Here is a 15,481-nt window from a genome sequence, read left to right as displayed (position 1 = left end):
ATAACTGTCGTTTTCTTTCCTTTTTGCCGTTGACTTTGATGCACTCCCGAGGTCACTGAACAATTCATGTTTCGACACGCGGCATGAAACTGCGCTCCGGCACCGAGAGCAAGCACTTGAGCAGCCTTCAACAGTCCTCGATAGCGATTTTCATTACGGCTGCTCGCCACTTGAGCATGAGTGCATGGAGTATGATTATGGCACCGGTGGTTCACTGGGAAAATGCCACATAAAAGCATCTGCTGATGGCGGTGGAGTGGTGTAATCACACCGATGGCTCTTGGCCGTATGTAGTCCAGGAGTAGCAGCAGGGCGAGTAGCTTAGCCTTGAAGGAGATACGAACTCCTCAATCAATATAGGAGTGACTTTGAATCATGAGGGAAAATCTCATCCATTCTACAAAAGGGTTTGAAAACCTCCCACGTTCAACCACGCCTGTAGAAATTGTGTTTTTGAATATATTTGATCAGACAAAAAATTACTTTACAGCCCTCTTTGTCTTGAAGCACACAAATATCAGTTGAAAATATCAATTCAGTATTTTTAAAATAATGAAAAGGAAAGGGGAAAAAAATCACAGAATTGCACTGAAGGAGAAATTTATTGTGAGTTTTGCTTTCAAACTCATCCAAGGGTAGTTACAATTCATCAAACATCCTCCTGTTTTCAGCATTACATTTCAGGTTGTACACTATAAAATGTCAATGACACATCACGGACCGGACTGAGATGCAAAACGAGTCGTTTTAGAATCGATTGAAATATCATCAAATTTGCAAAACATTTCAACGTGCCTTCACGTCATAACTAGCTTGAACTTTTTCTACTTTTTACACAAGTATGTTTGCCACTTTTCCTTTGTTGCTGTATCTAGCAATGCTAATCACTGGACAATCAACAACTCTGTTGCACATTACATTTGAAGGCATCTATTAATCAAACGTGAATCTATCACCTAATCTTGACATCGATATCGTAGGTGCAGAAAAAAGCCAAATTGGTATTTTTAACTATTGTGATATACTAAAAGGCACTTTAATATCACAACATTTTTTTAATTGCATGTAGAGTGAAGAGTCGTGGGTATGAGGTCATAAATCTGTTAATGTAAGAAATATTTGCAATGGTGTGGTATCAGTAATATTTTACTTTTTTAATGAACTTGATCATTACATGTTATGTAGATAATAGTATTATATGTTGCATTACAGTTCATTTTTTTTCGAAACGTTGCTCCAAATCTTTCTCTGAGTGTTTGTCTGTGTATTTACAGCTAATTTATTCCAGTTTATTACAACTATAGACACACTGCTTTTGCCAATTTTGCTTTTCGTGTGCTTCCTTTCCTTTTGTTTGGCGTTTGATTCAGTTGACTAAACACACCGACTTTAACGCTCTGTCGTGCGATCAGCAGAAATGAGCGTGCAGCACTGTGACCAGCGATGAGCCCGTTTCCATGTCTATGTTGCGGGGCCACAGTTGCCCCTGTGATATAGTGCCGAGGTGTCATGCCATGGTAACAACTGTTGTACTGCGGAGGCGTTGTATACACTGCAGGCACTTCATGGCTGTAAATCACGGCTCTGTTTTTAGGACATCTACGAACATTTAAATCTGCCTCAGTGAACGTCTACGGGGAACCAACGGATGACATGGGACGTGAGTTCCCGTCCAAAACACCTGATGACACTTAAATAATTTTGCAGGGGGCAAAAGAGAGGAAGAGGATTATATATCAGTAAACACGGGACATCCTTACACACATCCTTACTTGTTTCTGCTTCCTAACAAACTGGTTAAAACCAACTCATCTGACTAGACGGTAGTTAGAGAAGTATTAAAAAAAACCTGCTATGTTCTTGATTTTATCAAATTAAGAGCCAAATTAATTTTTTTTGCACCAAACTTCTGCAGTCAGGCCATTCTGGGATACTAAACCTCTATTTGCCCAGTGTGAACGTAATGACAAATGAACGACCCTGTGAAATCATTGCAAATGGAAAAACTGTGGCTGCTGGAACCGTGTGGGAGAGCATCTCCAGAGTGGTATTGCTGTGTTGATACAACCTCAGCCAACACAATCCATAACAATGCAGCAAGTGGACAGTAATGCTGAAGACAGGAGAGCAAACACTTTTTGTCTGAGGGTTTGGAGTGGTATTGGTGTGTGTGTGTGTGTGTGTGTGTGTGTGTGTATCTGTGTGTGCGTGTGTGAGATGGGGTCAGATTCGAGTCAGCTGGTGCCAAAAACTGGACGGCATGAAGCTTTCCATCTTGTCTGCGAAGAAACCCAGAGGTGCAAAGAGTGTGCTGAAGAACTGAAAGAGAAAGAGAAAAGCCTTCAGTTGAATGTCAGTGAAAAACCTCTCGAAAGTAAAACACTTAAATAAATCCTTAAACGCTACCAAAGCCCACCATTTCACTAAAACAATGTTATAGAACTTAAACTGTATATTCTCTCTCGTAGCCTGTGGTTAAAACATTTACAACAATTATGATTCAAAATGAAAAAAACAAACACAGCAACATCATTACTTTTGATTAAGAAAGAGCAAGCACATAATCTAAACCAGAGCTCATCCCTGGCAAAGTGGCAGGCTGACATAATTAAATAAAAAAAACACTTCAATCCACCATAATCCTGACTTTAATGCGTTTATAAGGATATTTGACCTTTCTGGAAACACGACAGTTGCTACATTAGGGTTTTTGGTCTTATTTAAAACAGAAAAAAACACAGGGGAAGCAGTTTAGATGCCAAGCGCAATATTCATTTGGGTTGCAGCGGGAAACAAAAACAACTGTCTGCTGACAGACGGTTCAATATAGTGATCCAATATGGGGATCAACGTTATAATACCCATGATTTACGTGTCAACACACCGTTATACATAGAATCCGTCATGTTCATCGTCTCTGCCAGGAGAATCATGTGATCGCTCGTGCACCTCTGTGTTGTCCTCGGCTAATCTCACATTCTGTTGCGACAAACGGCATAATATTTTTGGTGGCGGTTATGGCTGCAGGCTCAAGGACCTCCTTATGGATTTGCTGTGACTTTTTATTGCCTGTTTTAAACCTCCATTGTCTGCCTGCTAACTCCTCATTCACTCCTCTGTAAATAGATACGACCATCACAAATAATGCACATTTTCTTACTCTATTTGTGTGATTTTGGAGACATTATCACACATCATTTACCTGAACAAATGGTCAGATGTGATAACAGCAGGTGTGCAACTGCATATGGATGGATATATTGGGAGAATCACTGTTAGATTATAAATCAAGTATACAAAATGTATTTCAGTGGCATGTTCTGACATTTAGTTTATTTTCTTCTGTCGGTTAACTCTGCTTAGACCCTAAAAGGAGCAACTTAAATGCTCATTTTCATGATAACCAGCAGGGAATATATCTACTTCTGTCTAAGATTAGGATCAAGGATATACGACATATGTTAGATATGTGTATAATAGTGTTTCAAATGCACATGTTAGTGATTTAAGGTGGCTGGAAACAGTGAAATGTCCTCTCAAATATTACAATATGGTTTCTCTCTGAAACCTCTTGAGGTGTGCTTGATACACTTGACACTTTAATAGCCTCATAAGTGGATGTATCAGTCCGGCCAGACAAGTGCAAATCAAGTGCTCCTCTAATCCCATTTAATATATGAAACATATCCAACTACTATGCTATACATGTCTGGTGTCCATAAATAAAGGGCAACGGCAGACCGCCACCACTGTCTTGGATCTTCTGTTCCAGAGCAGCGGATTCTCAGAAATCTGTTTCTCCTCACAAGTCAGCGCGGAGCTCTGTGTTCCTCCCTCGATGGTTTTCACGCACTCCATCTGAACATTACGCAAACCAGGCTCCCGGACTGCTGTAAAAGTCCTATCAGCCCTCAATCTTTCTCATAACAAAAGGACGAGCACTAGATGTTCTCTGTGGCCTTGTTGTTTTTTTTACTACAAGTCTATGTAAAGGCAGGCCCCTAATAAACAGGGTGACCATAAACAAAGGATTAGCTAAAGCAAGGAGTTTGCCAAACTGTCTAAAAACAGATAACACAACACTTCCATAATAAATAAACAGGAAAAAAAGGGAAGGAAGTTGTGCACGCATTCAACCTTTCTAAATCTTTAAAGGCTGTTAGCTACGCTGTTATGTTTGCAATGGCGATAAGCTTGCATTATTCAGCTGCAGTCACTGATAGCTTAAGCTGGGCTACAGCTTGTTTTGGCGGGAAACGCAGACTCGGCAGGCCTACGACTCCCAAGAGCCTCCAGTCTTACTGACAGTGATGGAAGGCAGCGATTACCGCGGGGGTTAAAAGGTTCAGGTTGCAAACAGCGTGCAGACCCGATCAGAGATTAACCAAATATGTAAGCAACTTACACTCAAATTAAACTTGTGTCGTGATAAATAAAAAAAAAAGTGGAATCAGCACCTATAAATTACACCAACAGGCATTTTTGTAATTGAAGATGTGTAGGTGAAGTACTGTAGTACTTACTGCTTTGGCAAAGACACCCATGAGCTCGGGGAACTGATGTGTGAGCATGGCCAGCATGGCAGTGAAGGAGCAAAGGCCCGCTGTGAAGAGGATGAAGAAGGGAAGCTCTTTCTTTGGGTACACAGACACCTCATGGAACGCTGGAGCAAAACACATAAAACGGTCAGAAAAAGAAAGCAAGACAAAGTGCAAATCAACAAGAACAGAAACGTGGCATTTACAAGGCAAATGAATAGACTGCCTGTTGGCTGTTGTACTCACAGGGCAGCAGCTCCCTGTCTGCTGTTTCTGTGCATCCTGGGTAGGGGTAAAACAGGTGACCCTTCTCCAGTGGATACGGGATTATCCGGAAGGCTGCAAAGACAGCAAATGGGGAAACTAAATTAAAGGTGAATAACACAACAAGTATGACTTAAACAGCTGACACTATTAGTATTATCACAAGTGCTGTGCATTCATGACTCATGGCCCGGCTCTAATGAAGTACTGTAGAAGTGTGACTCCTGAACATGCATAGAATGAGGTGTATAAAAACAAACCTTCACATGCAAAAACTGGTATTCAACAGAAGAAGTAATAGTGATACATACTGCCTTCCCAGGTGCAGTGTAGTAGGTTTAAGGCTCCCTCCGCCCTCTTCCAGTGCTGGAGGTGGAAGAAGGCGTACGCCACTGCCTCGCTGTCGCCCCTCTTCAGGATGTGCTCTGGAGGGAGGATCAGGCTCTTCATCTCTAATAAGTACTACACAAGAAAAGAAGACTGCTGGTGAGTATATACACTACAGTAGAGTTGTTATCTTACTCCTTCTCTTTGGATTTCATTGCCTAAATGCAAAAGATAATATTTAGCGACGCAATGTTTGAGCTGGGTGCAAAAGTGCCTTAATTCTGCTTTTGTGCAGCTTAAATGGTTTTTGCCCCCTCGTGATAAAAAAAAAAGAACAATTCACGCAAGCTTTAATGGTTTCATGCACATCTTCTCCTCGTTAGTAGCCAAAAGTCCGCACTTCACTTATTCCTATTCCGTTGTGCAACTCCCCCCGGCCACCTCCCTGCAGACCGAACACATATTTTGCTCATGCGAGGTATTTGTTGACAGCCTTATTTTGCAATTGTTCAAGGTGGGAGGGGAACGCTTTCCAAAGCTCTCCGAGTGTGTTATTGTTACAGTACAGTACATTCATTCCATGAATGTGTAACGTCTCCCGCTGGCCCCTCCTCTCTTCCCCCCATACTGTGTTAAGTTTGTCCCAGTGAGTCAGTCGCTTCACTGTGCCGACAAAAAAGCCCACGTCCCAGAGTTAGGACCTATAGAACAGGTATGCTTTGCGAAAACAAGCATCTACAAACAACAACGTGGGCATATCGTGCACTGCTTTTTCTGCAATATGTATATTTATATCCAACTCCGTCCATAGAAAATCCTCAATCTGTGTATGTTGCGTTTGATGAACATGCCACTCTATGTACTTCATGTCTGTGGTGCCCAGTGTGGCAGGGGTCTGTGTTAAACAAAAACCCATGTGCGGGGCTGGGGGGCCCCCTGGGCTGGATTCCCAGGCGGCCAGCTTCACAGCGCTCTGGATCTCAGACTGACACTTTGGGAAGGTTACCCCGCAGCTAATCCTGTCTAATCCCTTCCATGGTCACAGGCTCAGCCAGTCAGCCATCCATCTATCCAACCAGCCCAGACCATACCGCTTCACCCATCTCCCCCTCGCCTTACACCCTTTCTCCACTCTCAGCCCGCATGATCACGGCCTGCCCAGGGCTCTTCGGCCTGGCTCATCCCCGTCTTCCTCCGACCCACACGGGTCCCATCATGCACCTGGTTACCCGCCTTTAGAGTGATGCCATTGACGTGACTGACGTTGCCACTTCACGTACTGTATGTGCTATAGTCATATTCATAAAATACTTCCGTATAATATGTACTACGCAGACAGCTCACCCCTCTGTTGTCTATTTCTCACTCGCCACCCCCCCCCCCCGAATCTCTCGCCCTCATGGGTAAAAAGCTCAATCAAGCACGCAACCACCCAACAGGTGTGAACACTCCTCACTTCACTCAACCATTCCTCCACACCGTCATGTCTTCCCCTCCTAACGTCCTCCGTATTTCGCGACATGGAATCGGCAGCTAGAAACTACCAGGAGCTGCTTGTTTGACCTTCTCACTTATCCCGTCATTGGGATTTAAATCAGCTGTCTCTGCTCCGGCCAAAGGGATTTTGACTGTCCGCCTTCATCCTCCTCACCATTTCGTCTTCTTCCGTCTGCTCAGCGCAACCCTTTCATCATCCTCGACACCCCCGGCGTCGGTGTCGAGGCAGCCAGGCAGCCAGCTACCACTTCTGTGTTGCAGAGAGCAGCAACAGATAAAACAACATGCATTCGTTTTAAACACTTAAGGATGTGCATGAATAACCGCAGGAGGGAGGTGGTCTTAATTTGGGGGCCCCGATCTTGAACTTCAGATTTGATCATTTTGACGATCTGCAAGCGAGCCAAGTTGATAATTTTGGGTCAATGGAGATATTTTACACATATTTCTCCCTCTATATGAGTCCGTTGTAGATAATGAGTGGACCAGTATATGGCAGCCGTGTAGGTGTGGGTCCTCTGTGTTTTAAGATTAACCATTTAGTGAGGCTGGCTGCTCAGCTGTCCTTCCCCGCATGCCAAGGCATTAGACCTGGTGACACCTCAGTCCTCTGTGCTGGCCGACTGCACCTCCCGACCCCTCCCTCCCCCGCTCCCCACCCTCTCGTTCTTTGGTCCGCTTCTCCACTCCCTGTCGCCTCTTTGATGAGGGGATTGAGTTTCATGTGTTCTCCTTTTATCCCTGGGCAGTCATAAGCCCAGAGCATAACTCATAAGCTGCCTTCTGATTCTAATCTGCAGCACTTTGCTTCTCACAATGGGAACAATGACATCAGCCTTGTAGTTGCTCTATAAGGGTCGAGCAAACACACACGTGTACAGTGAAAGAAACACACACACACACACAAAACAGGTGTTGCAGATTAAGAATTTCATGCAGTCAGTAAACGCCACTACTAGCTACTCCAACCTCTAACTGAGGACAGTGGCAGACAACTCACGGCATTTATTTCTAAGTGGGCCAGGATGAGGCAATTCCTAACGACTACCTACGCCTCGCCTGAATCAAACCTCATCCGTCTTAATTTAGAACAAACCCGGGACTGCTGCTCTGTCTCAATTTACAAACCAAAAAGGCCAATTTCAGGAGGTAAACTTAGCAAAGGTCTGCCTTTTTTCAGAGCCTTTACGGGGCCATCTATGAGAACATGTCAACCAGAATGGGGTGGGATGAGAAACCGCCGTCTTAAGTGGAGTAAACTAGCTCGGTAGATGCGATCGGGTCACCCAGACGGCCCTCGAAAATGAACGTGTGCGGAGCAAAGCAGTGGTAAATGTAAATGTACAACAGATTCAGATAGCACGAACACTTGATCAGCTGCCTCAGCAACCGGCAAACTGTCGGTTTCTTAACCACTGGCTGGTAGAAAGGCTGATTGGAACGGACAGACAGATGGAGGGAAAGGGTGGTGGAGGAGGAGGATAAATAGAGAGGGACAAGAAGATGAGAAGGGGAAGAAAATAGAAGGGAGGGGGAGGTAAATAGGGGCAAGACGGAGAGCTGCCGAGGGAAAGGGGAAAGGGTCGGTGAGAGGAGGGCGTGTGCAGCATGTGTGTGTGTGTGTGTGTGTGTGTTTGGATGTGGGTTCAGTGTGTGTGTATAGTTTGAACAAGCTCATGTGATGTTGCCTCGTAAGATATTCATATATAATCTCCTTGGCATGCTTGATAACACACCCGCACACTTAATGCTTGACCCAACATTGTTCCTTCATTACTCCACTTGCCCATTGAAGTTTTCTTTTCTTTTTCCAACCTTTGCTTAACCTCACACACACACACACACACACACACACACACACACACACACACACACACACACACACACACACACACACCAGGTTTATCCTGCTGGACCCGGGACAAAACGGGCTACCTTCACAAACCCATTTTTCTAAACTTTGGGACCATCGCGGTCAACTGGTACAATAATGATAACTGGTTGAAATAATCCACACAGACCGATCTGCTCAGCCTGCTCCCATTCAGTGCAACACTGGTATCGATTATAGCTTCTCAATAACAACACAAACACAGGTTGTTATTCAGTCATCTTTAACGCATGTACAGGGTCGCCCATGAAGTTGGAATTATTTGCAAATCTTGTCTTTTATAGCACCAAACAAATGTTACCCATGAATTAATGTCATCTGCGTGGTCGGGACACATAATGTAATCATTGCACCTGATCAAAAGTGATTACTGATGCATCTAAATAGGAATAAACAGAGGATTGTGTATGAGAACTAAATATTCCAACTTTATGGGCAACAGTGAATATTAACTTGTAAATACATTAAAATGCATTATAGCAAGGATTATATGAAAATATTATAATGTTTTTATGGGAATAATAACACACTGTTATCCTTGCAAGAAAGAGTGAACAGCTATCATGAAGCATCACGATACAATTATGCATTTGTAGGAGTGCTTATAGCTATGAGCTTTAAGCTGATGATCATGTTTCTAATGCATTATAGACATGGCCATCATTGAAAGTGTTTCCATTATTTCTGATCTACAAGGAGAATATACATTTCTTAGAAAAGCCACTTTAGAAAAAATAAAAATAAAAACTTTTTACATAGGCTACTATACTGAAGCGACAGATTGATCACTGATTAATATAGTATTGATTATTTCCTACATTATGGTGTTCTATTTTTGACACTTTGCCAAAGCATGCAAACATTTCTACACTTTTTGGGGAAACTACGGTCAAATTAACACAAAAATTCATCACAATGAGGCTCGAGGGAACTTTTGGACAAAAGCCCTCTGGAGATCCTATATAAGGGGGCAACAGGGAAGCCCCTGTCTAAAAAAGGCCAGAGTCACAGGTGCACTCATCATGCCAGACGACACAAAGCAACAGCCCCTCCTTCCTCGCTATTAGATTTTCACATCCAGCGAGTGAAAAACGTAACACAACTCTGCTATGAGGCCCGAGTACGAACCAGATGCTTGCCAAACGCTGAAAGATGAGCCTACCAATAACCCTCCTGTGAACGGTGTGTTACAAATGTCCTGAAGTCGTCAGTGGTGACTCTGTGTTTGGCTCAAACAGGGGGATGAGGGAACATGAGAGGATAAGAAACAGGATGAGGGTATGTGATGAGAGGAGAGACGATGGCTGCCTCTGGAGCCGCTGGAAAGACGCTGAAAATGACTGCCCGCACTTTAAAATCAAAGGTTGGATCAAAGCGCTGGCTGCTGACACCCCTGTACCCCCCCCCCCCCCCCCCCCCCCAACACACACACACACACACACACACACACACACACACACACCACACTCACACACACACAAATACCGATTCTCTTTCTTTCTCTCCGAAAAGGGAGTCCATGAGATGAAACAACACCACACTACAAAGGCTAAACTGAGACAAAACTCTGCTGCTACTATTTGTGTGTGTGACTGTGTGTGTGACTGTGTGTGTGCAGGTGTGACATCTAATCCTGTGGGAACTGATGAGAAAGGCCAGAGAGACATCCAGTTGTTGTCCCACATCATTGGAAGGTTCACTTCTATATGAAGCTGCTCTCTTATTATGCAAATCTGTGACAAATCTGTTATACGTTTCAATTTATATTTGGACCCGGATGTAAAATTACATTACCAACAAAAACACATAATGCGTGTATGAAACAGAACCAATAAGAGTAGTTGATTAATATTAAATGTAATAATCACCAAAATGACTGGAATAGAGACTGAATAGACACAAAGCTTTAGGGTGACACATCAGGTGTGATCCAATGAATGAAGAGCTCCTGTGTTAAGACCTACACTGACACCTGCTGGTGAGCCAGTGTGTAGCATGTGTGGAATGACGATTAAGTTGTACCACTTACTGCTGACAGAACTCCCCTGTAATTGTCTGTCTGATTGTTTACGTGTCTGCCGGCTTCGCCTGTTTGTTCTGAGTGTGACTCTGAATTATGGCAGACAAGTGTGATCAGACTAAATACAGAAATTATGCGATTAAAAAAAATCTATCCAAACCTCTTGCACAGTTTGCACGCATACAATTTATTAAGTGTGTGGAACTCAAATAAGATGCATGCAGCCCAGACAGGAACATAAGGCAACGAGAACTGCTGCCTTGCCTCAGTTGTCTGTCCAAAATGTCATCGCTTCATCATTTCACCCTATTAGACATTTGTGTGAAATTATCCAATCAATTATTTTGCCACGGCCGCCCCCCCCAAAAAAACATGTTTTGTGAGGTCACCTTTGACCAGCAAATTCTAATTAGGTCAACCTTGAGTTCGAGTGGATGTTTGCGCCAGATTTGAAGAGATTCGCTCGAGGTGTTCCTGAGATATTGTGTTTGGGACATGAGGTCACGGTGACCTTGACCTTTGACCTCCAAAGTCTAATTAGGTGGACATTTGTGCCAAATTTGAAGGAATTCCCTCCAGGCGTTCCTCCGGCCGGAGGAGGACTACAAATAATACACAACATTAAGCAAACGATGCGTTTCTCGTGGCCCACGACGACCATGAGAGTCTACATGACGCTCGTTAGTCTAACGACTGACCTTTGGCACGTGTGGATTGAACTCAACAGCTCTGTGTATGGCCTCCACAGCGTTCATCTCTGCCGTGCTTAGCCCTCGCCGTGACGCAGCCTCTGGAGAGAACCTGAGACAAAAAACCCATAAGACTCTCATTAAATGTTGCTGTTATTCCCGACACATGAAACTGGTTTCAAAAGACGCCGATGGCAACAAATATTCAACTCCTATGCAACCAAAGGGACACGTACTTATCTGATACAGCCCGTGCTTTCAACAGTGCAGATGTGTAGCATATAGTGGCTGATTTTGGCAAGCTGATGTCTACAACGGCAGAAGAAATCGGGGGTCATGTGACATACATCATACATTTTCAAGATCAATTCAATGATTTCTGTCCAAATATATTCTTACCATCATATTTGGCAAGAACTGCTTGTACATCAGCGTATGCCTGAAGCTCTAGAAGTGCCTCCAAGAGGTTTTCATGTATATTTAACATTCCCAACAGTGGGAACTCCTTCATTAACTGGAAAGACAGAAAATATACATTAACAGTAAAATGTGTTACCACTGTACTGCCCATTGTTTTAAATACATTAAACATGTTGCCTCAGTTACTCAGTTGCATGCGTAATTCCACAAAAACTCACATCTCTCATCATTTTCACGGCTTCTTTAATACGGCCCAGCTTGCGCGCACACATCGCCAGTCTGCGTTTAATGTACACCAGTAAGTTGATATCTTTTCCAGCTGTGGATGACAAACGAGAAATATGAGATAGCAGTCCATAAAAATGTAATGCATGAATAACTAATAAAATACTAGCTTTGAATTCCTCATAGTTTCAGAAATAGTGACCTTTGTCCTGAAAAAAGCCATGTGCTATAAATGCATTTTTTCCAACTTCAGAAACTAACAATTTTATAACGGATTGATCTAGGAACCTAATATTGCAGATATTTACTAATTAAATTAAGGCATCAGTTAGCCTCTGGGATGCTTATTTATTACTCTATAGGAAGCCAAAAATAGCTTTTTGGCCAAAACGATCTAAAATAAGGTGAAACTATAGGAGCCATCCTGAAAACAACCCATTTTTTAGGTCAAATATTAAAGGAATATATTTCTGAAACTATGAGGAATTGAAAGCTAATTTGTGCATGGTGTGTACAAAAAATATATATATATACATTTAAGATTTTTTCCCAGCTAAATCTGAGGAGGTGACCTGGGGACCCCTAGGTGAGGTGGCGTGGAATGACCCATCTTGTGCACTCATGAGGAGGAAGAGCATCAATGTGTTGGAATGGATGGAATATTGCACCTGTGATCTCGTCCTTCGCCACAGGTGGGTGTGGACAGATGAGCCGTTCTAATTATAGCCACATACCTGCGTGATGTGGAGTTGCTCAACGGTGCATCACTGCACAGGGCGCGGCAGAGCAGGCTGCTTGCTGCACCTGTGCCTCGTGGTTTAATACAATACCTTAATGCACATTCACGTTTATTCTTACCAATACTTAGTGCTTTTCTGAAGAGGCGTTCAGCTTCTGTGATGGTCGTGGCTTCTTCCTCTGCCAGGAGCACATAGGCTGCAGCACATCTGCACACAAAGGGACAGATTTTCAACAGTCCTCCCTGTTTGCATGCACTTGAAGAACTTTAAGGCAATCATTTCTGATTATATTTATTCATGTATGCTCTTAACTGAAGCAAGCACAATGCTTTGAGCACTCCCATGGTAAGCACAGCTATGTCTATAGATACAGTATTTAAGGAGAACATGTGTAACTATGTAAGAGAAGGACTCACTCATGGTTCATTTCTATGGCCTGGTAAGCTGCTCTGATCCTGGCTTGAGGATTTCTCTCCCGCCAGGCTTTCTGCATCACTGGAATGAGATGATGGACTTACAACAGACACAACCTTACGCTTCTGACATATGTAATTGTGGGCCTCCGAGTCAAAAGCACCACAAAAGAAAAAAATCTATTTAAAAATAACCAGAGATTTAAAAACTCACCGGCATCTTCTGGTCTCAACTGAGGAGTGTCTCCCGTGAAGAAAGTCTGATGGTCTTGAGCAGACAGGTTCATATCATAGTATGTTAAGGGTTCCTTCCCTGTTACCCAGGTGTACCTGTCGTGTAATAATATAAAACACATATTGTTTCGCGAATAAATTAAATTAAACACATTTCCTAGATCAAATTAGCACTTTTATATATTTTAAGTACTATGAGATGCATTCTACACACTGAATCACACATACCGGTTGTACTCTGCTCCTCTGAAGAGATTCAACGGGTTCCTCCAAACCTTACACTCTACAGAAAAGGAAGAGATTGTTATCCGTGCTCTGAGTATTACGAGTAGTATTGTTAATACAAAAAATAGTGTATTTACCTGAAACGCTGGGCCGCGGCTCGGCCTCTCCATTAACCGATGTGAACAGACCAGTGCTGGAGCTGCTCTCCACTCCACCCAGGAGAGGACGCAGGTGGCTCACCGACACTTGTTCGATGAACGAGGTCCCGTATTTACGAAAATACCACCACTCAAATATCTGCGGTGAGAATACACATGGTGGCGACACGCTTTACAAAAAGTATACCTTATTGTATGACTGACACTTAACTTTTTTTTTGATTGCGACTCTCTTTGGAAGCTTCAAAAATGTATTTTACCTATATGCAACGTAAAATCCATCACTATAATCACGATGAACTGAATCTACATGCTAATTTACTCCTCCAAAATGTATTCAGATAAAATGGCTTTACACCCACAGGTTAGGTTTTTTAATTACAGCCTCACAGTTAATTAAAATAATAAAATAATTTTAAATCTATTTTTTCTGCAAGCAAACATAAAAATGTGCAAACGCATCGCTGAACCAAAAAAGTCTCTTAATTCATACGTCTGTTCAACGCCAAACGAGTGCGAGCAGTCAGGAAGTAACAATTAAAAGATGGGCAGGCTGTCCAATTATTTTCTTGGCTGACTCTTTTGATTGGACGAGGTTTTAACACGCCTGCCACGGCCAAAGATGACATCTTTTTTTTAAATGTCAGAGTATTTAATGTATTCATTACTATCGGCATGTTGCGAGGAAGTAATATAACAGAAAGTGTTTCTGAATAGAATCACCTACTCAACCTTTAATACGTGTTAAACTAGAATAGTAACCAAGGCGACCACTCACAAGGATGAGTCCAGAGATGAGAGAGGAGGTTCCAGTGAGAGCCACGTAGAATTTGGGGGTCAGTGTATTCAAAAACACCGAGGCTGGAAGAAGATAGAGGGAGACAGTCTGTGAGTCACGATGAACCGGAGCTATGAGAAGTCAAGGGCCAACAGAAAGGGGGGAAAAAACACACAGTCTCTCGCTTGCACGGCGACCAAAGCGGCGATGAGCGAACGAAGCACATACAAAACAACCCTGTTGTCAGAAACAATATAACAACGGAGCTGGCAACATTTGTGTAAACAAACGAGACTTCATTCAAACGGAAAAGTCGCCCCTTAATTTCGCCTCAGACGCCGAACTGTCAAACCGACGGCTCCCGTTCGCTGTCAGCTAAAAAAAAAAAAGCCAAGGTAGCCGAAAAGGCTAACAATAGCTAGCTAGCGGTTGCATGAATTCACCTGAGGTAAGAGTTTCGTGCAGTTTCAGCGGGCTCCACAGCACGTAGATCATGACGAGCACCATGCCGAACCAAATGAAGCACACGTAGGTCCATGACCAGGAGAGCCAGGACTTTAATTTCTCTGTAAATCCGAGAGATTGGGGATTACTGCCAGCGGTGTCCTCCATGTTTCTCCGGATGCCTGTAAACAGAGGCGTCACGTGATCTCGCGAGGCAAAATGACTTCTATTTTGAAATCTCGATTCTGATCCATTTCCGGGTTAGACTGTAGGGGGCAAAACATTTTAAAAATAAAATAAAAATAATGGGTTTGATACAAACGTCCTGCAGTTTTGTCTGGTTTTAGTAACTTAACTAAGTGATAAAATATAACTCAAAACAGACATAAATTGGGGACACGTTATAGAATATTTAATTAACACATTTCTTCCTATTCTTCTTCTTCTTCTTCTTCTTCTTCTTCTTCTTCTTCTTCTTCTTCTTCTTCTTCTTCTTCTTCTGACTATCAGTTTGGCAATACTTATTATTATTTTGTATTAATCTATTTTGTGCTACTTCATGCACTACTTCAAACGCACTAATAAAACACACTTAAGGTGCCATATCTACATGGACGT

The 15,481-nt window shown here is 42.9% G+C and overlaps 1 protein-coding gene across 1 annotated transcript; it reads right to left on the bottom strand.

Moving 5' to 3' along the window:
• Nucleotides 1-591: 591 nt before the first annotated feature.
• On the bottom strand, nucleotides 592-15,033 carry LOC311024085 (suppressor of tumorigenicity 7 protein-like). The gene is made up of 15 exons (XM_084026318.1): nucleotides 14,863-15,033; nucleotides 14,420-14,502; nucleotides 13,621-13,780; nucleotides 13,487-13,541; nucleotides 13,239-13,354; nucleotides 13,028-13,106; nucleotides 12,730-12,818; nucleotides 11,865-11,965; nucleotides 11,626-11,740; nucleotides 11,463-11,535; nucleotides 11,236-11,338; nucleotides 5,114-5,264; nucleotides 4,785-4,877; nucleotides 4,524-4,663; nucleotides 592-2,319 (listed from the first exon to the last, which is right to left on the bottom strand). Exons 1-15 carry the CDS (start codon nucleotides 15,029-15,031, stop codon nucleotides 2,224-2,226), a joined length of 1,623 nt encoding a protein of 540 aa, XP_083882444.1. The 5' UTR covers nucleotides 15,032-15,033; the 3' UTR covers nucleotides 592-2,223.
• Nucleotides 15,034-15,481: the final 448 nt, after the last annotated feature.

This window comes from Eutrigla gurnardus, assembly GCF_963514095.1.
Source record: "Eutrigla gurnardus genome assembly, chromosome: 2".
Lineage (NCBI taxonomy): Eukaryota > Metazoa > Chordata > Actinopteri > Perciformes > Triglidae > Eutrigla > Eutrigla gurnardus.
Note: the sequence above shows the minus strand (reverse complement) of the source record. Positions and strands in the feature narration are given on the sequence as shown.